The sequence below is a fragment of the Myotis myotis genome, unplaced genomic scaffold (genome assembly GCF_014108235.1).
Source record: "Myotis myotis isolate mMyoMyo1 unplaced genomic scaffold, mMyoMyo1.p scaffold_m19_p_19, whole genome shotgun sequence".
Classification (NCBI taxonomy): domain Eukaryota; kingdom Metazoa; phylum Chordata; class Mammalia; order Chiroptera; family Vespertilionidae; genus Myotis; species Myotis myotis.
The window spans coordinates 27182722-27202615 of NW_023416323.1; the positions used below are offsets into that span (position 1 = coordinate 27182722).

Genomic DNA, 19894 nt, shown 5'->3' on the forward strand with positions numbered 1-19894 from the left:
CTGCAGAAATATGGTCTTTCACAGGGAACTCCTCCTATTCTCCATGTGCCAGAAACCTCAGCCAAGAAAGGAGAGTGAAGAGGCGACACAACCCTGTAGGAAATACAGGGGCATAAGTCCAAGAGGCAGTTCCACTGGCCTGTTTTGTTATGGTCTGAATCGCCTGAAGCTCTAAATAAGCCTGAAAGTCAGAGAGAAATGAGTCGCTCTGTTGTGTATGTAATGCTCTTGCAAATGGGATTTTTACAGTTATTTTTAGCATGGTGCCTAATCGCAATTTATCCTGGCCTGAGAAAAGGGTTGAGGAATTAATCCTTCAGTTATGACAAAAGCCAGAAGTGAAGTAAAAAATTAAAATGCCGCCCTGGCCGGTTTTGCTCAGTGGATAGAGCGTCGGCCTGCAGACTGAAGAGTTCCAGGTTCGATTCCAGTCAAGGGCATGTACCTTGGTTGCTGGCACATCCCCAGGAGGGGGTGTGCAGAAGGCAGCTGATCGATGTTTCTCTCTTATCGATGTTTCAAACTCTCTATCCCTCTCCTTTCCTCTCTAAAAAAAATCAATAAAATACAAAAAAAAATTCTAAAAATTAAAATGCCATACACTCTTTGACCTCCTACCAAGAAAGAACATTAGGAGATCTACTACATGTTCCTTCAGAGTAAAGGCCAAAACCCAGAGGATATCAGGCTCAACCAGTCACTTTCTTTGCTTCAAAGATATTTTAAAAGAGGCAGCCCAAAGTGCCACCTGAGATGTTTTGCATGATATGCATGTTATATTTGCATGTGGAGTAGTTAGACTTTGTTTGTAAACGAGGCTGTAAATGAGTCTGTATGATCCTGAAAGGGTCATAAATTGCTTTTGTTCTCCTCTTTAAAAATTTTTATTGATTGATTTTAAAGATAAAGAGAGGAAGGAAGAGAGAGAAACATTAATTTGTTGTTCCACTTATTTACACATTCATTGGTTCATTCTTGTATATGCTCTGACCAGGGATTGAACCCTTAACCTTGGGGTATCAGGGAAAACGCTCTAACCAACTGAGCTACCCGGCCAGGGCCAGTTTTGTTTTCCTTTAGGTGCAGAGCCCCATCCTTGTTTCTTTAAAATAGTCAGTCCAGCAAGTTGCTTTAAAATTAGCCTGGGAAGTCCAAAAAGTGTCAGGACAGGTTACTAACTGGGGCAGCCAATTCCTGGTACCCAGTTCAGACAACAACAAACTGCTTCTCCATCAAGCCCCTCACCTGTGCCAGGGGATGATCTATATGATTCCAACCGGTGCCAGGGTGAGGCGTTCACTCCTAGGCGTTTACTAGGAGAGGCAGCCAGCTTGCGGTGCAGGTCAGTCCCTGGCCTTGGATTTCAAAGATCCTTCCAAGCCGGTCAGGGCTGACCCAGTACTCTTTGAATAAACTTGTTTTTTATCAGAGAGGAAAATCCTAGAATGAAACATTCAAGACAAAACTGATTTTTTAAAAGAGAGAATATGTATTCAGGTATCGCTCCTTTCGCATGCAAAAGGGGCAATGTAAACTCTCCTGGGCATATAACCTAGGATCCTGAAATGAAGATTCTGCATCACCAATAATCGCATTTAAAAATTAATTTATCTTTTTTCTTCTTTTTCTTTTGAGATTTGGTGATTGTTCTTATGTATTTGCTCCTCTTAGAAAAGTCTCATTTTTTTATTGGAATCGGACTTAGAGGTAGAAGCTCTCAGAGAGGACTCGGAGCAAATCTTTTCTTTGGCCTCCTTCATTCTCTTCAGCCTTTCTGCGGTCTCTTCCTTCTTTTTCTTAGGATGTTGTTTCTGCAGAGCAACACGCTGACATTTGTGTTGCAGGACACTGGGAGTCACAAGACACTGAATCTTGGGTGCTTTGATCTGAGGTTTCTTTCCTCCTCCTCCTCCTTCTTCTTCTTCTTCAATATGTTTTTTAATTGATTTTTTTAGAAAGAGAAGAAAGGGAGAGGGAAAGAGAGAAACATCCATGAAAGAGAACCATCGATTGGCTGCCTCCTGCACGCCCTCCACTGAGGATCGAGCCCACAACCCAGGAATGTGCTCTGACCAGAATGGAACCCTCCACCTCTCAGTGCATGGGTCGATGTTCCACCAACTGAGCCACACTGGCCCGGGCCTTACCCTCTTTGTTTAGGGGCTGTCTCTCAACATATAGGCGGACATCATCTTCTTTAGAGATTGAAAAGTTTCCGGATTCTTATGGTATCGCTCATGAGATACCATAAGATCAGGAACATCTTTCTCCCCTTTTTAAAACAATGACCAAGTTGAGAACACTTGAGTTTGGCATCTGCAACGTAGCCCTGAACAGATCTGCACTTTCTCTCTCCAGTCCTCCTGGGTCTGTAACAGGAACACCCCTTAGCAGCAGACAGACACAGCCGTGGGTCAAGACACCCTGCTTCCTGGGGAAACCTGGTTTGTCATTCCCACCACTGCTTTGAATCACATAACCCTTTCATTTTTCACCCAGAGCATCAGCAGCAACTTCTTTCTTTTTATTTTAATTTTTAAATATTTTTTACTGATTTCAGAGAGGAAGAGAGAGGGAGAGAGAGGGAGAGAGAGAGACAGAAACATCAATAATGAGAGAGAATCATGGATCGGCTGCCTCCTGCACACCCCACACTGGGGATTGAGCCCACCACCCAGGCATGTGCCCTGACCCAGAATTGAACTGTGACCTCCTGGTTCATAGGTCAACACTCAACCATCAAGCCACTCCAGCCGGGCAGCAGCAACCTCTGTGGCCATACGCTTCTCATAAAAGGTACGAAGTTTGCATTCACCGTCCACTTCCATGAGTTTCTGGCCACCAGTGGCTGGAAAGAGAGAGATGTTCAGCTTCTTCCTGAAGCAGCCAACCTTGGCATTTTTCTAAGAACCTAAAACTGCTCTAGCCGAAACCGGTTTGGCTCGGTGGATAGAGCGTCGGCCTGCGGACTGAAAGGTCCCAGATTCGATTCCGGTCAAGGGCATGTACCTGGGTTGTGGGCACATCCCCAGTGGGAGATGTGCAGGAGGCAACTGATCGATGTTTCTCTCTCATCGATGTTTCTAACTCTCTATCTCTCTCCCTTCCTCTCTGTAAAAAATCAATAAAATATTTAAAAAAAAAAAAACTGCTCTAAAAAACAGTCTCTTGCAGAAACCTGTTTGGCTCAGTGGATGGAGCATCGGCCTGCGGACTGAAGGGTCCCAGGTTTGATTCCGGTCAAGGGCATGTACCTGGGTTGTGGGCACATCCCCAGTAGGGAGTGTGCAGGAGGCAGCTGAATTGATGTTTCTCTCTCATTGATGTTTCTAACTCTCTGTCTCTCTCCCCTCCTCTCTGTGGAAAATCAATAAAATATATTATAAATAAATAAATAACAGTCTCTTGAAAAGAAAAACAAATGAACAAAAAATACCAGTTACACAAGAAACAAACAAAAATATAATTAATTTTGCCATCTTGTTTTCTCAGCTTCTCCTTTACCCAGTCTCATAGAATCATTAATATATAGTCCAATAGAACTTAGCAGGGAATAAAAACTAGAAAGAAAATTAATGTTTATTGAGAACCAACTGAGTGCTTAAAAGCTTTACATACGTTATTTCTTTTAATCTTCATTATTTCCCCCATTTCATAGATGAGGAAAAGAAAGCTTACAGCTAGTAAGTGTCAGATTCAAAATTTTAACCGAGGCATACAGGATTTCACTGATTTCCAGAAAACCCTTTTCTAATTCACTCTTAGTGTTTGCACATTCCTTAGGATACTCATTTAAAAAAAAAAAAAAAAAAGACACGCATTCCTCTAGTTCTTTAGCTCTCTCATGCACATCTGACAAGAGAAGGTATCATTTACCAAAAGTCTTGTTTATAGCTAGTAAGTACAGGGATGAGATTTAAATACACACCCTTCTGCCTCCCTGGGAAAAACAATAATTACGTGAGAAATAAGAATCTCAGAGAAAATGAAAGTTTATTGGCTATAATTAATAAAATTCTGTAGGTCAGGAATCTTCATCTAAGAATTACAGAATTTTAAGGAACGGAATTACAAAATCTTAGAATTCCATAGAATTTTGGAATTTTAAGAAACAGGAATAATTATATGATTATATGTATATGCACACAGAGACATATACACACATTATTACAGACAGAGAACCATAGAATTTAAGGAACAGAAGAAATTGTAAATGAGAAAACTTCAGACCCACACATCGGTGGCCCTATTAAAATTTGTGCCCAACGGTTCTAATTCCCAGGCAAGCACTCAATCCAGGATTAAGGAATTATGTGGTTTTCTTCAGCATTTCAAGTCTCCGGTCAAGATCCTCAAAGTCAATTTCCTCAGAGTCATAAGGGTCAATGGAAAGACTTGCTTGAGGTTTTACATCAGGCAAATCAGGCAGCATAAAGTTATCAAAACCAATCTCGGTTCTTGATGCTGGCTTTGGGGAAGTTTGAGGGTTGAATCCCGGACCTGTTCATTTCAAAAAATGTAATTAAAAGTCACAACAATATGTCCCCCAGAATGAAATCCCAGCCTCAAAGACAGTAGGCTATTAATGTTTTTGAAAAAACAGCATATAATAGGCTGGAAAACTAGACAATTCTCCCAACATGGAAATGGTGGTAATGGTTATACTGTGTTGGCAATCTTCTTCAAAAGCAATTGGATTTTTTTTTTTAAAGGCACAATTTTTCAAAACATGTGACAAGATGATCTAGTACAGTAGCGGTTTTAAAACTTTATCTGTATTAAAGATCTGTTTGAGATCCATATCCACTTTGAAAATTGTTAACTATTATCAGGGAACATTCTGTACTCCGGGTAAATCACTAATAAACTTCTCTCACCAATGGAGGAATGACAGTCTTATAACAACTGAAATAGCTTCCATGACTATCAAGCAATTCCAACTACTACCAGGATTCCTTATACTTACCAGGAACCAGTATAGGATGCAAATCATTCTTAAAGGAGTCATTCTGAAAGAAAAGAAAGATCACTGGGAAGCAACTGGTTTGAGTTCCAAACACATATTTTGTTCATAGTAAGCCTTCAATAACTATTCCTTAAAATTAACTTGAGTGAACTTTATCACAATCACGCTGCCTTCTTGTGTGAGGCAAAGTGTACGGATGCCTTCTGGAAATCAGCCTTAGGAGTGACTATGGTTTTTGCTCCTTCTGTCACCTGTGGCCTCATACAAGAACGGGGAAGTCTTTTATCTTCCAGTCTAGAAATGCTGCTTGTGAAGAATGATTCAGTTTAATAAAATCAGAGGATTCTTTCTCCAACAAATAAATAGCACCAAAAAAAAAAGTAGAGGTGGGGAAAAGGAAGTATTAGAGATTAAAGAATTAAAGAGACATATCAACTGAACATAATGTGTGGATGTTTTTAGGTCTTGATTTCAACAAAATAACTGTAAAAATGCATTTTTGAGGCAATCGGAGAAATTTAAGATGGGTTGAGTATTATATGATATTAAGGAATTGTTTTTCAATGTGTTAGCTTTCATAATGACATTGTTTTATATTATAAAAACAAAGGGTTCATGTTAGAAATATATATTGAAGTATTTACAGGTAAAATTATGTAATGCCTAGTATTTGCTTTAAATTCCTTCTCTCTTAGGAAGAAATAGGTAGATGAAATGAGAGCAGCGGAATGTTGATAACTGTGGAAAATGAGTGATGAGTACGCAAAAGTTCAGTATATTGTTCTCTCTAATTATGAATATGTTTAAATTTTCCATAAAGTTTTCTTCTTCCTTTTTTTTTTTTTTTTTTTTTTTTGCTTAAAGTATTACAAAGGGTATTACATATGTCTCCTTTTTTCCCCCCGCTCTTGACAATCCCCTGGCCAGAAATGTTATTCTTAAAAATACAGCTAAAGAGGACAGAGCTGCCCTAGCCGGTTTGGCTCACTGGATAGAGCGTTGGCCTGGGGACAAAGAGTCCCAGGTTTGATTCCGGGCAAGGGCATGGACCTTGGTTGCAGACACATCCCCAGTAGGAGGTGTGCGGGAAGTAGCTGGTCCATGCTTCTCTCTCATCGATGTGTCTAGCTCTCTATCCCTCTCCCTTCCTCTCTGTAAAAAAGCAATAAAATATATTTTTTAAAAAAGAGAACAGAGCTGCGTTTAATTTGTAATAAGATTTCAATACATGCACTTATTATTTTAGGCTAATTTTCCCAACCCCCCAACTTTTGTGATACTGTCTTATTACCACACAGCGCCAAAAGTCAAATAAACACATTAGTACAATATTTAGAATCATTATTAGCAGTATCTGGCAGTTACACTGTCCTGGGATAGAATGAACCACCTCAGTACCTTCTGAGGCTGATACATTTCTACCACCACAATTACTTTAGCAAACCTGGTTGCCTTCATTTCTGCAACATCATGCAGAGTTAGTGATTCTCCTTTTTATTCTTAAATCAGAGGACTTGTGCCCTGGGTGGTGTTGCCAAGTGGTTAGGCCCACAAACCGAAGGGTTGCAGGTTCGATCCCCAGTTGAGGCTTGTGTGAGAGGCAACCAATCCATGTGTCTCTCTCACGTGGATGTTTCTCTCTCTTTCTCTCTCTCTCTCCCCTCCCCCCTCCCTCCCTCCCTCCCTCCCTCCCACTCTTTCTAAAACTAAAAGGAAAAAATATTCTTGGGTGAGATTTAACACACACACACACACACACACACAACCAGAGGACTTGCACTCCAAAAGTAGAAGCTGAACAATACACAAGGTGTTAATTCAGACAAATAATTTCAACAAGGAGTTTATGCCTAAAATATAAAATCTCAAAAACAGCTCCATGGGGCCAGATATGAATAATTAAACACTTTCTTTTTACTTCACCCTGAAGGAACAAAGAGGGACGAAAATTAATGCCTGTGGCTCTTTACTTTTTAGGTATTTGACTTCTCTAAATTTGTATAAACACCCAGTTATGAGATTTTTATCCTATTTTCATGAGAGTAAACTGTTTTCACTACATATAAATTGAATACATCTGAAATTCGAGTCTAAATCACTGTACATGAAAGACTCACATTTGTCGAGCTCGTACAAATGTTCTTTGCAGTCTATACTGTGCTATTGTCCAGAGGTTGATGAAAGGCTGTATGTGGCCCTATTTTCTCATGAATTTCAGCACAAAAGCACATTAAATATAAGCTAAATAATTGCCTTAAAAAAAACTCACAAAGATCATTTTACCACTCAAAAGGCCCATTTAGAAATATACGCTAGCAGTACTGACAGTCTCATTTCAGATTCAACTTCCTTAGCCGTACTGACCTGTCTTCCAGGAGGAAGGGACGAGAAACAAGGGACCGGGGACCGCACAGGTAAAGGCTCTGGCGCAGATATCGGTGATGCCCAAACTGGATCACCAGGTCCTGCTACAGTTCCCCCTCCGCCGTCAAGGGTGCCTTTCTTGTCCTCCTCGGTAAATCCAACACTAACCAGGTCTGCCGGGGCTTCCGCCTGAAGCAAGGGGGCGAGAATGATATCGGATCCTCGATTTATTACACATTCGTTTATTGCATCCCTACTACAGGCTAAACTCCTTGGAAAAGACTGGGGAAGAAACAGTGAGCAAAGAGACATGGCTCCTGCCCTCAGGAAACAGAATCTAGTGTAAGGCAGGGACAGTGAACAGCAACCTTGGGCTTTCTGGCAGACACGCTTCTCCTTTCCCTCTGTTTCAATGACTGTGTTCGGAGTACCTATGAGGTCAGACACTGTGGTCCACCAGTGATGCAGAGCTAAGCATAAACATGCATCCTGATGTCTACGAGAAAGTGCAGCAAATCTTATCAGGGGTAAACTCTTATCAACCAGGCACAGTTCTGGGGATGCCACGATGAACGCAGCAGACGAACGTCCCTGCCCTCCTGGAGCTGATGATATTCCAGTGGGAGAGACAGATAATAAACAAGATCACTAAGTGTGTTAGATAAAGACAGGAGTGATAGAGAAAAAATATAAAGCAGGGGAGAGGGAAGAGGTGGACATTTTAGAGAAGGTAGCTAATAAGGGCCTCACACTGAGAGTGGGTGTGGGCAGCCTCTTCAGTCCTAGGAAAGCCATTGTTTATTATTCTAAGTGAAAGAAAAAGCCACTGGGTGGGGAAGGGGGGGGGGAGGATTTAAAAAGCAGAGGCGTGACATCATCTGACTTGGGTACTAACCAGATCTCTGAAGGCTGTATTGAACATCCATTAATGAGGAAGAGGAGTAGAGAAACAGGAAAATCAGTTAAGAGCCTCTTGCAATCATCCAGGCAGGGAATAGGTTAGTGCAGGTTAGCCCAGGATACTGTCAGTGGAGATGGTGAGAAGGGGCAGGATGCTGCCTATATTTAGAAGGTAGAATAACCAGGACTTGCCGAAGATTGGTTGGGGGCTAGCAGTGGAGAGAAAGAGGGGAGTCAAGAGATATCGAGATTTTTTTGCCCTAGCCTAGAATCCCCATGCACTGTAGAATGAATGGGTTCTTGGAAGGGGTAAGTCTTACCCGGTAAGAACACATGTTAAGTTTGAGATGCCTCTGAAATATTCAAGTAAAGGTATTTATATCAAGAAAGTGGGTGGATATATGGGGATGGAGTTCATACCAGCCTAGAGGCCTTAGCTAGTGATATACCAGTATGACTAGAAGTCCTCACCGTTAAGATGGTATTGAAAACCAGGATGTTAGATAAAATCACCCAGAGAGTAGGGGAGAGAGAGAAGAGGTCCAAGGCTGAGCCCTCGGGCACATCTCTACTACCATTTCATGTAGCGTTTACTTCTTCACAGTCCCTTTTGGTATTATCTATATTTTTAAAATGTGTCATTTTTAAAAAAAAAAAAAACAACAACAACCACATAACTCTTTGAAAGAGAAAAAAAAATGGGTAAAAGAGTCCCTGTCAGGAAACCCTCAGGAGCAAAGCATCAGAAAAGACAAGCGTGCCCTTTAACCACACCCCAACATGATGCATGCTGCTCATCCGTTGGAAGGCAGCACGGTGGGAACACAGAGGCCGGAACAGACTTCCCTTGTGGCTTCATGCCTGCACTAAGCACACGTTTAGTACTTGAGGACAAGGTTATCCTTTACAACAGGGGTCCTCAAACTTTTTAAACAGGGGCCAGTTCACTGTCCCTCAGACCGTTGGAGGGCCGGACTATAATTTTAAAAAAAAACTATGAACAAATTCCTATGCACACTGCACATATCTTATTTTGAAGTAAAGAAACAAAACGGGAACAAATACAATATTTGTATTTGCATGTGGCCCACGGGCTGTAGTTTGAGGACCCCTGCTTTATAAAGTTACCACAGACAATTTTATCAATGGCTAAAATAAGTCACTTCCCATATGAGGTGATTTGAGAGGCATTAGGGAGAAATCCCTCTGGCCTTAAAACAGTCCATGACCACCTTGTGGAAGCTTAAGCCACTTTCTGTGATAAGAATGATGATGATAAAAAGCAAAATTTGATTACATCTGTGATGGTCGAGGCATTGCATTTAAATCCCTTGTATGTATTAGCGCATTTGATCATCTCGACAAGCTTATGAGATTTGTTAATAACTATTAACTATTATTACCTCTCTTCTATTGTTAACAACTTAGAAGGGTCATCTGACGGTTACCAGAAGTCAAACTCTGTTAGGAAAAGTATGTGGGCGGAGAAAAGGTAAAAATTTCACCTGATTTACAATCCTGACAGCTACCCCGAGAGCCACATTCATAAGTAGAAAAAAAAAATCTTCCAGTGCACAATAAAAACCTCAGCTTTAAATCAATCCTCCCTTCTTGAAAGTACTCACCATGATGGTTGCCTTGGATTTATATGGCACATTATAGTTCTTAGCAATTTCTATCAGATACTGTTCCACTAAAACCTGGGGTAGGCTGTTCACATTTAATTTACACATTAGCTGCAAAATAAAGAACATAACAAGAGTTGATCACACACACACACACACACACACGCACACGCACACGCACACGCACCTACAAAATAAGAAACAAAAAAAGTTTAGGTGATTTTTCACCTCTGCATCATTGCTCTTCATCTTTCTGGTCACTGTTATTTAAGATGTATGATTTTAAAAAGAAATATAACTTAGCACCCTGGCCGAAGTGGCTCAATTGGCTAGAGCATCTTCCCATGCAAAGAAGAGTCTAGGGTTTGATTCCCGGTCAGGGCATGTACCCAGGTTGTGGGTTCAATCCCCTGTCGGAGCGCATATGGGAAGCAACTGGTAGATGTTTCTCTCTCACATCAATGTCAGTGTTTCTGTCTCACATCTCTCTCCCTCTCCCTTCCTCCTTCTCTATAATCATTGAAAACCATATCCTCGGGTGAGGATTTTTTTAAAAAAAGATATATAATTTAGCAACAACAAGGAGGGGCCCTCCTTATAAGACAGCCCTTTCCTGGGGTGAAGGAACCTCAAACCAAGTAGAATAAGAGAAAAAAAATAGACATAAAAATATTGTGAATCAAGAATTCTGATTTTATGACAAGTATTTGAATTATGTCAGAGGTAATATTCACCATACACAACAACCAGTACAGCAAGATACTAAGGAATCAGAATGGATATCCTGAGTGATGAGAATGTCCAACAGCCTGAAACAACTACTTCAGCCAGGTGCCTGTGTCCAGCTGAATGTCAGTCCTGAATTATGTAAGATGTTCAAAATTTGAAACTTCGAAGTTTCAATAACTTCTTTTGTATTATTAGGCCAGTTGCATTTAGGAAAATGAATGTTTTCTTAATAAAGATTCAGCCCAGGTGGTATAGCTCAGTGGTTGAGCATCGACCTATGAACTAGGAAGTCATGGGTTCAATTCCTGGTCAGGGCACATGCCCAGATTTCAGGGCTCCATCCCCCCTAGGGAGCATGCAGGAGGCAGCCGATCAATGATACTCTCATCATTGATGTTTCTATCTCTCTCCTCCCGTCTCTGAAGTCAATAAAAATATATTTTAAAAAATAAAGAATCATCTCAGTTTTATTGACTCTAGTTTTTGTTTTGTTTTTCATCCTCACCTGAGGAGGGAGGATATTTTTTCCATTAATTTTTAGAGAGAGTGGAAGGAAAGGGGAAGGAGGGAAGAGAGCGAGAAACATTGAAGTGAGAGAGACACATCGATTATTTGCCTGCCTCACGCTCCCTGGGGATTGAATATGCAACTGAGGTACGTGCCCTTAACTGGGAATTGAACCCGAGATACTTCGGTATGCAGGTCGACACTCCAACCACTGAGTCAAACTGGCCAGGGCTACTCTAATTTTTCTTAATTGAGGTAACATTGGTTACTAACATTATATAAGTTTCAGGTGTAGAACATTATAAATCAACTAGAAGCCCGGTGCACGAAATTTGTGCGGGGGGGGGGGGTGAGGAGGGGGTCCCTCAGCCCGGCCTGCACCCTTTCCAATCTGGAACCCCTCGGGGTATGTCCAACTGCCAGTTTAGGCCCCAGAGATCAGGCCTAAACGGGCAGATGGACATCCCTCTCCCAATCTGGGACTGCTGGCTCCTAACCCCTCTGCCTGCCTGCCTGATCGCTCCTAACCCCTCTGCCTGCCTGCCTGCCAGCCTGATCTCCCCTAACTGCCTCTGCCTGCCAGCCTGATCGCCCCTACCTTGCCCCCCTGCTGGCCTGATTGCCCTCTAACCACTTCTGCCTCGGCCCCCAGCCTAAGCCGCAGTCTGGCCTCCCTCTGCTGGAGGCGACCTGGCTAATCAGGGGAAGGCGCCACCCCCATTACCTCACTGCTGCTGCCACTGGTGGCCACCATGGCTGCCTGAGCCTCAGGCCAGCCCTAGGCAGCGGCAGCCACCATTCGCAGCTTGCCTGAGCCTCAGGCAGCCGCTGAGGCTTTGTCTGGAAGGACGCCCACCCTAATTAGCAATCACCCTTTTATTAGTATGGATATCTGTATACATTATAGGGTGCTGACCACCAAAAATCTAGTTCCTATCTATTACCATATATTTGACCGCATTTAAAAGATCTGAGTCCCGTCCCCCCAAAAAAAATCCGAGTTCCCTAATCCAAGATCTTTATCCAAGTTCCTCTGCCTCCAATGCAAAAAATACTTCTACACATCTTTCACTCTACACAAAATTATGTGTTCTGAGTTTGCTCAGCTTTTCCCAGATTTCTTGGTCTAGAAAAATGTGCCTCTGGAAGTGGTACTACCCGAGAGCTGACAGTTCCAATCTCAGTGGTTCGACACAGCTGACCATACTCCTGGCTGTACTTTGCACACAGCTGATCAGATACCTGCAGCAAACCATCACCAAGAAAGAAAGAAAGGCAAAATGCGTCAAGTTATGGCAGATTTGCTTCAGATAAAGAACAACCAAAAGAGCAAAAACAACTTTCATGTTACCTCCCTGGAATGATGTTCTTTTAGCATCAAACAGCAATAGCAAAATAAGCACTTTGCGTCCTAACCGGTTTGGATAGAGCATCAGCCTGCGGACCAAAGGGTCCCAAGTTCGATTTCGGTTAAGGGTGCAGGAGGCAACCAATCGATGTATTTCTGTCACATAATATTTCTCTCTGTCTTTCCCTCTCTCTGAAAATCAATGAAAAAAATACCCTCAGGTGAGGATTTAAAAAAATAACAAAGGCAAATAAGCACTTTGTTTTGTTTTTAAGTATCTGATAAACCTCTAATTCTAAACACCGTATAAATTATGACACCCTTTCCCCCATAAAAGAAACTTAATCTCAAGTTTTATTTTTTTAGGCAAGGTTTTCCCCCCTACATTGTCATTAAAAACAGTATTTATTTTTCACTTGAAGACTAACAGAAGAAAATACTTTTGGATGGGGTTATTCTTTAAGAGAAGATAGGATTCCCCAAGTCTAAATGAGTAACATTAGTGATACTCTCACTTACAATCACGGCACATGTAGTTAAAACTCATCAAACTTACTATTTTCAGCTCAGGCACCTCTGACTGGAGTCGAGGAGCTGCCCAGATTAGTGTAGACACAGATTCAGCCAGACCAGAATCCAGTTCCCTAAGCAAAGCACAAAATCATGAAACTCGGGGCTTTCTGCATCCCTCTTTCACTGCTCCAAAGGTAGTCCATGGACAAAGTTCAAAATATAATGTTATAATAAAATTTTTAAACTGAAATTAGAATATGGACTTCTATGTACATATATGTATGTAAAAGTATATAACACACATACTTGTGTTTATACACACATACATACATATAAGTATACATATATAAACTGAAAGGAAATATACCAAAATCAAATCCTCATTCCAGATTTGGTGATCATGGATTCTTTTTGGCTGTATTTTCCAACTTTTCTACTACAAGTTTATATTATATTTTTACAGCCTCGGGGGGTGGGGGGGAAGGACATCTATTCGGTTTATTTTTAAATGGCTCTTTGGACTGACATGTGCTTTTCAAGCAAAGACAAAGTCCCAAAAAGTTAGAGCCATAGGGGACAGGGAGGCCTTATCACTCCTTTGAGCCTGAGAAACAATGCCAGTTCAGTAGGTCTCACTTTGTGGCCTGGATCAAGCCAAACCGGGCCAGCAGCAGGTTACAATACAGCTCCAGGATCTCCATGGCCTCCACGAGGTAGTCTTCCCGTATAATGTGCTCCACTCGGATCCGAGCTCGCTCATCTTTCCCAGCAGCCAGATGGTCAGCGACCTCCTTCCTTGCTTTCTGGGCCTGCTCGGCTGCAGCATAAAGCACACACTTAGAAAAATGAATGTGGAGAGAGAGAGAGAGAGAGAGAGAGAGAAATGGATTTGAGAGAGAAACATCAATCGGTTGCCTCCCGTGTGCACCCTGACTGGGTGGGGATCAAACCCACAATCTGGCCCTAACCGGTTTGGCTCAGTGGATAGAGTGTCGGCCTGCGGACTGAAGGGTCCCGGGTTCGATTCCAGTCAAGGGCATGTACCTTGGTTGTGGGCACATCCCCAGTAGGGGGTGTGCAGGAGGCAGCTAATCAATGTTTCTCTCTCATCGATGTTTCTAACTCTCTATCCCTCTCCCTTCCTCTCTGTAAAAAAACAAAACAAAAAAAAACAACAAAAAAAAACAAAACAAAAAAAAAAAAAAAAAAAAAGAAAAATGAATGTGTTTCAGATAAATGCTAAGCTGCTGTTACACCCACCCTAATATCAACAAACATTTATTGTGTGTCCAGGTTATAGTTTGTGTTACAAATAGAACCCTGGAAGGTCAAAATTATTATCTCCTTTTAAAAAAAGCTCAGTGGTTGAGCTTTCATGGTTGGATTCCTGGTCAGGGCACATGCCCGGGTTGCGGGCTCGATCCCCGGTGGGAGGCGTGCCAGGAAACAGCCGATCAATGATTCTCTCTCATCATTGATGTTTCTATCTCTCTCTCCTTCTCCCTTCCTCTCTGGAAATCAATAAAAATATTTTTTAAAAAGAAATCAACTTAGATAGACAAGGCTAATTTGCTTTATTTATCTCAAATCACTCAGGTACTTCTTGTTTAAATTTCTTCATTTGTAAGAAGAATATAAAACTTATCTGGATAATAATATGTATCACTGGATTATCAGGATCAAATAAAAGAATATGTGAGCATGCATTTTAAAATTCACAAGTTCTGTGGATGTCACCAATGTCATCTTCATTGTTCATGGTAACAAAAGGAGAACCACTGGATTTGGCTAAATTTCATTTATTTGGGATACTTTCCTTAGGCCCCTATTACCTAAATAATGCCCAAACACCTGCTGCCAAGATTTGGCTAAGTAATGCCTAAAAATCAATTTGAAAGTTTGAGTAGCTACTGCCTCTCTACCAATAAATTATACAGGGTGCTCTAAAAAATGTATATACACTTTGACAGCTGATAGCTCAATTTTGAAATGAAATGTATTTTAATAAACACCGTCCTTATACTTATTCAATACATTTTTTGGGACACCCTAGATTTGTGGGGGCACTCAGAAAACTGCATTTATATGCAATACTTATTTCACCGGAATCCGCCTCATAATCAGAGATCATCAGTTTTTCTATTTATCGAGGGGTTAACCACTCATGTGACCCACTGGAATGAGGAGAGAGCAAAAGGCAACAGAAAATAGTAGTAAGTTGGACTTAAAGTAGAAGACTTTTTTTTAAAAAAGATGATAACACGTATTGCATGAGTGTAATGCTACTTGAGCTATCACCTGATAGAAGAAAATGCATGGGTGGTGGTGTGTGGGGTGATATTTGAAAAAGGATAAGGAATCCTTTCCAGAAAAATGTGCCTTGGAGTTCAAATTTCATAGCTACTGCACATTTGAAAAAGTTTGACTAGATAAAGTTCTCTGCCTTGGTGGAGAGAAGTCCAGTAATCGGGATATTGTTTTACATTTTAAACCTTTGGAAACATATTTTAAAAATTAAACTTTTTTTCCAGAGGCATGGATGCATAGAACAGACTGACAGATCTCAGAGGGGAGGGGAGGGAAGAGATTAACCAAAGAACATACATGCATAGCCCATGGACACAGGCAATATTGTGGTGAAGACCTGGGGAGGGGGGAGGGACTGGGTAAAGGGGAAAAAGGGGGAGGGAGGGAGACATCTGTAATACTGTCAACAATAAATTTTAAAAATGTAAACTTTTCATTTTGAGATCATTGTAGAGTCACTTGAAGTTTGTAAGAAGTAATACGGAGAGACCCCGGGTACACGTGACTGAGTTTTCCCCAGTGATAACATCTTGCAAAACCAAGACAGCGATATTGATACAGTCAAGATACAGAGCTGACACTGGAAATTTTTAAATGATTTGATCACTGTAATAATCATTCCCACATTCACCCCAGTCAGAAACATTATTTTAATTCCAAAGTTGGTGTTTCCCTTTCTCCTAAGCTACAAGGGCCCTTCCTTTGCCTCTGTAACATGTTTCCTGAGTCCATTTCTTCTACACTTCTACAGCTCACTTCTACCTCTGTGACTTTCTAAATAAACTTTCTCTTACAGTTTGAAAACAAATAAATTCCAAAGTCGGATAGTAAGGTCTAGGAGGTATATCAGCCGGCACACTGGAGTTGAGGGGAGATTGCACAGTGATCGGAGAGGCAGCTGGCTGCTGGCCTGCCTGGAGTATTACTCACTTTTCTTTCTTTCCAGGAGTTTTAGGCGATTGACAACCAGTTGCAAGTTGACCCGAAGGCGATCAGCTTTGAAGACAGAGCCGAACATGATTTCACCACAAGGCACAGCAACTCTGAGCAAGTTTCCCAGAGAAAGAGAGAGTTTATCAGTGTCATGGGAGCTCCAGTTTCTCAACATCCACTTTATTCATTCAACAAGCCCCATGGAATGAATTCCTGACTGCTCGGTAATGGCCTGGCTACACTTGCTTCTCCGTGGACCCATTCCACACACATGACTCTTGCCATTCAAATAGGGGTTACGTTTCCTCCAATTTATTCCAGTCGTCAATGTTTTTGCTGAAACTTTTGAGAGTTCTGCAGGAAGTTTCTGACAAACATGAAAGTCTTTGGCAAGTGTCTAAGGAAGCAGACAACAAAGTGTGATTCCCCTCCCCATAGGACATATTACTCACTTATGGAGAAATTGTAACTTCTCCTTCTAAATAAAATATTAATGAATTTGAAAGGGAAATCCCCATAGGAAGAGATCACATAGCATTAAAAGCACATGGGAATGAGGACATAGAATTGTTCAGAGAAGTAGATAAAACACAAGCTTAAACATTGCACGTTTCCATATTTGGACATCTAATGCCAGGCACCAACATGTTCCTAGGGAAAGCTAAAATCCGCTCAGTATCTCAATAATTTCAATACATGCTTCAGGCTAGTTGTTGTTTTCTGCCACTGGCATGCAAAGTGGAAGCTCCTTCCCTAACATGACACCTGTACATGCTGAAGCATACAAGCAGGAAGATGCGACAGTATGGAAAATGCCACCTCCTTCCCTTGTTATGACAACACATGGTTTCCCAAGTTACAAGTACTTCTCTCTGGTTTGACCCCTTAACGTCAAAAAACAAAACACAAAACACCAAAAATAAAACCAAACTGGGATAATGGTCTGAGCTTTCCATGCCTGTGGTACAGGTCTAGAAAAACCACAAAGAGGAAACAGGCAACACGGAGAGCTGGTTTGAAACTCCTGCCTGCTCAGGGAGAAGAACCAGCCTGGCAGGGTTTTGTCGTTATTTTCGTACCAACAGGGTAGCTTAGCCTCTCCCATCACACAAATTCAATCTGCACACATCGCAGGAATTCAATGTGAATCTAGGGGAAGCGAAGAGGTGGAAAAAACATCGCAGTTTAATTCTCCAGTCCCCAGATATCCCAAATACCTTTAAAAATCTCCTTTCAGTTCATCAGTTCTTTAAACTCTGTGGGGGAAGAAAAAAAAAACTTGGTGAAATAAAACGAAAAAGACTCTCAGATGAGATTGAGAACGGATAGCAAACAGGTTAACTAGGTAAGAGTACAAATGAGGAAATGGGAGCAAAGGAACTAGCAAGGAAGTTCTCCCGGTGTGGGATATCTTTGCGAAATTTCATTCAACATGAGCCAGTTACAGTGTTTAAGACACCAGGTTTACTTAATAGAAATAACTTACATAAAGAATTATCCAGATATCAGAGAATAATACAGATTTTTAGAGAGATAAGGTAACTTTTGGTTATTTGGTTATTTCAGTTGTCTTAAGTCTAAAAACTATGTTAGTTTACTTATCACTACTATTCCTGTTAAACGGACACTATGGAGCTTCCTACCATCAATATGTACGACCAAAGAAATCAGGATTGCTTGGAGTAAAGAATTCTAAAACAGGATACAGCAGAGAGATGACCCACCCTTTTGCGACTGCAGCACCAAACCAGGAAATCACCTGTGTTTCACCAATCAGAACATCCTGTTTTTTTAACCAGACATGCCTTTGCACCACGTAATTGTAATTAATGGCTGGTAGTCAAAAACATTTTTTTTGCTTGCGTCTACCCGTGTCTGCTCTTTCAACTTGTCTGAAAAACAGACCTCGGAGTGTGTATCTTGATCTGGGAAAAATGAGTTACCCTTGAATACACCTGGATGGTTCAAGGAGGTCTGTTTTATAATCTTAATGCCAGTTTAGTGAGCTAAGCAATGAACCTAGAAACCAGAATGCCAGCTAGTGCTAAAACGGAATCACTGAGTGACCACAGGACTTCCTTCTTGGCCAAACTGAGGGAGATGACTATCATGAATAATATTAATATTCATGAAGCAAAGCCCTCTGATTTAGATGGCTACACATCAGTAGCTTCACTATGTTTTACCCATGGGTGCAAGGTGTGTGTGTGTGTGTGTATGTGTGTGTGTGTGTTTGTGTGTGCAGTTCAATAATTTTGATGATTCTTTGTCCCCATCAAGGTGAGAAAATATTGAAATTGAGATCTAAGGATTCCCTTGAAAGAATCTTAAAGGTCATACACTTATTTGTATTTATTTTTATTTTAACTTATTTTAATATTTGTAAGGTAATATTTTCATTAAAAATCCAAAGAATAACATAAGTTCCTTTTGTTCCTTTCGGCCACCATCCAATTCCACTTTCCTCTCCCAAAATAACCAGCTTAGCTAGTTGTTACACATCCTTCCACTCCTTTTCTATACAGATACCTATGCAACTATAATGTTAAGTCTTTTAACATTAAATACATAATATTGCACTGTACATGTTTGCCTATTTTTTTAACTTAAAATTTTTAGAGCTCTTCTATTTACATTTTACTCCCACCCCTTCATTTAATTTAAGCTTCTCATTTTGCAGAAGTGCAAACCCAAGTCAAGTAGTAAAATGACTTTCCTAAGGCCAGATAGCTACACAGTAGGGGCCAGGGCACAGTCAGTACTTTTTAAATCAGCCAAAAAGCAATGATTATTTATTGAACAAAGTTTGCAGAAACTGCAGGGTGAAAAATCAACTCAGAATCCAATGTCTCTCCAACAGGTAAACGTATTTTTTTCTCAGTTTAGTTTGTTGTTGTCTGTATGCAGAAGCACTTTTTTTCCCCATAGATATATTGTAATTGAAGCACAAATTCAAATGGTGTCCATTTTATTTTAGTTAAGTTAATCAGAAGTTCATGTTACTATGAAGTTGACTAGTAGTTAATTGGCAATTGAAGGATGACCTAACATTGCATCACATAGTCAAGCCCTCTTCCATTAAACTAAGCTGCTCCCCATTGTACTAAACCCCTTCCTCTCATTTCTCACAAATCTCCCACTGCTTGTTTCACTTTCCCCCTAGATCCCCTCAGAGAGGTTTCTGAATTCTTTTTTTCTTAATATAATTTTATTGATTTCAGAGAGGAAGGGAAAGGGAGAGAGAAATAGAAATATCAATGATGAGAGAGAATCATTGATGGTGCCACCTCCTGCACGCTCCCTACTGGGGATCGAGCCTGCAACCCTGACATGTGCCCTTGACCAGAAAGGAACCCAGGACCCTTCAGTCCGCAGGCCCAGGACCCTTCAGTCCGCAGGCCCAGGCTGAGGCTCTATCTATCCACTAGGGCCCTTTCTAAATATATTTTATTGATTTTTTTACAGAGAGGAAAGGAGAGGGATAGAGAGCCAGAAACATCGATGAGAGAGAAACATCGATCAGCTGCTTCTTGCACATCTCCTACTAGGGATGTGCCCACAACCCAGGTACATGCCCCTGACCGGAATCGAACCCGGGACCTTTCAGTCCACAGGCCGACGCTCTATCCACTGAGCCAAACCAGTTTCGGCCCTTTCTGAATTCTTAAAGAGCTCCCATCTCCACCCTGGGTCTCCAGGGGG

At 41.2% G+C, this 19894-nt stretch overlaps 1 protein-coding gene, 1 non-coding gene and 1 pseudogene across 10 annotated transcripts; all 3 read right to left on the bottom strand.

The window, feature by feature from the left end:
• Positions 1-1587: 1587 nt before the first annotated feature.
• Positions 1588-3639, bottom strand: LOC118674765 (annotated as a pseudogene).
• A 335-nt stretch (positions 3640-3974) lies between these two features.
• Positions 3975-17944, bottom strand: LOC118674649 (IST1 homolog). 9 transcript variants are annotated; one of them, XM_036346685.1, is made up of 11 exons: positions 17836-17944; positions 17410-17448; positions 16190-16302; positions 13589-13769; positions 12996-13083; positions 12250-12333; positions 9856-9966; positions 7331-7519; positions 6017-6118; positions 4967-5009; positions 3975-4500 (listed from the first exon to the last, which is right to left on the bottom strand). In XM_036346685.1, exons 3-11 carry the CDS (start codon positions 16275-16277, stop codon positions 4310-4312), a joined length of 1077 nt encoding a protein of 358 aa, XP_036202578.1. In that variant the 5' UTR covers positions 16278-16302; positions 17410-17448; positions 17836-17944; the 3' UTR covers positions 3975-4309. The 9 variants fall into 9 exon arrangements, with proteins under 9 accessions (XP_036202578.1, XP_036202584.1, XP_036202579.1 ...); XM_036346691.1 differs by having other exon boundaries at positions 13589-13788; XM_036346686.1 differs by having other exon boundaries at positions 17917-17936.
• On the bottom strand, positions 6331-6459 carry LOC118674919. Its single transcript, XR_004973760.1, has one exon. It is a non-coding gene; the product is annotated as a small nucleolar RNA SNORA66 (small nucleolar RNA).
• Positions 17945-19894: the final 1950 nt, after the last annotated feature.

Bases quoted from the DNA above. Each gene is read 5' to 3' on its own strand.
- LOC118674649 (XM_036346685.1), bottom strand. From the start codon at position 16,277: ATGTTCGGCTCTGTCTTCAAAGCTGATCGCCTTCGGGTCAACTTGCAA. The intron at 9,967-12,249 runs GTAGTACCACTT...TTTATTTTGCAG, and splicing joins TTGGAACTGTCAGCTCTCGG to CTAATGTGTAAATTAAATGT. The intron at 5,010-6,016 runs GTCCATGCCCTT...CTTTTCTTTCAG, and splicing joins GGGATGTGTCTGCAACCAAG to AATGACTCCTTTAAGAATGA.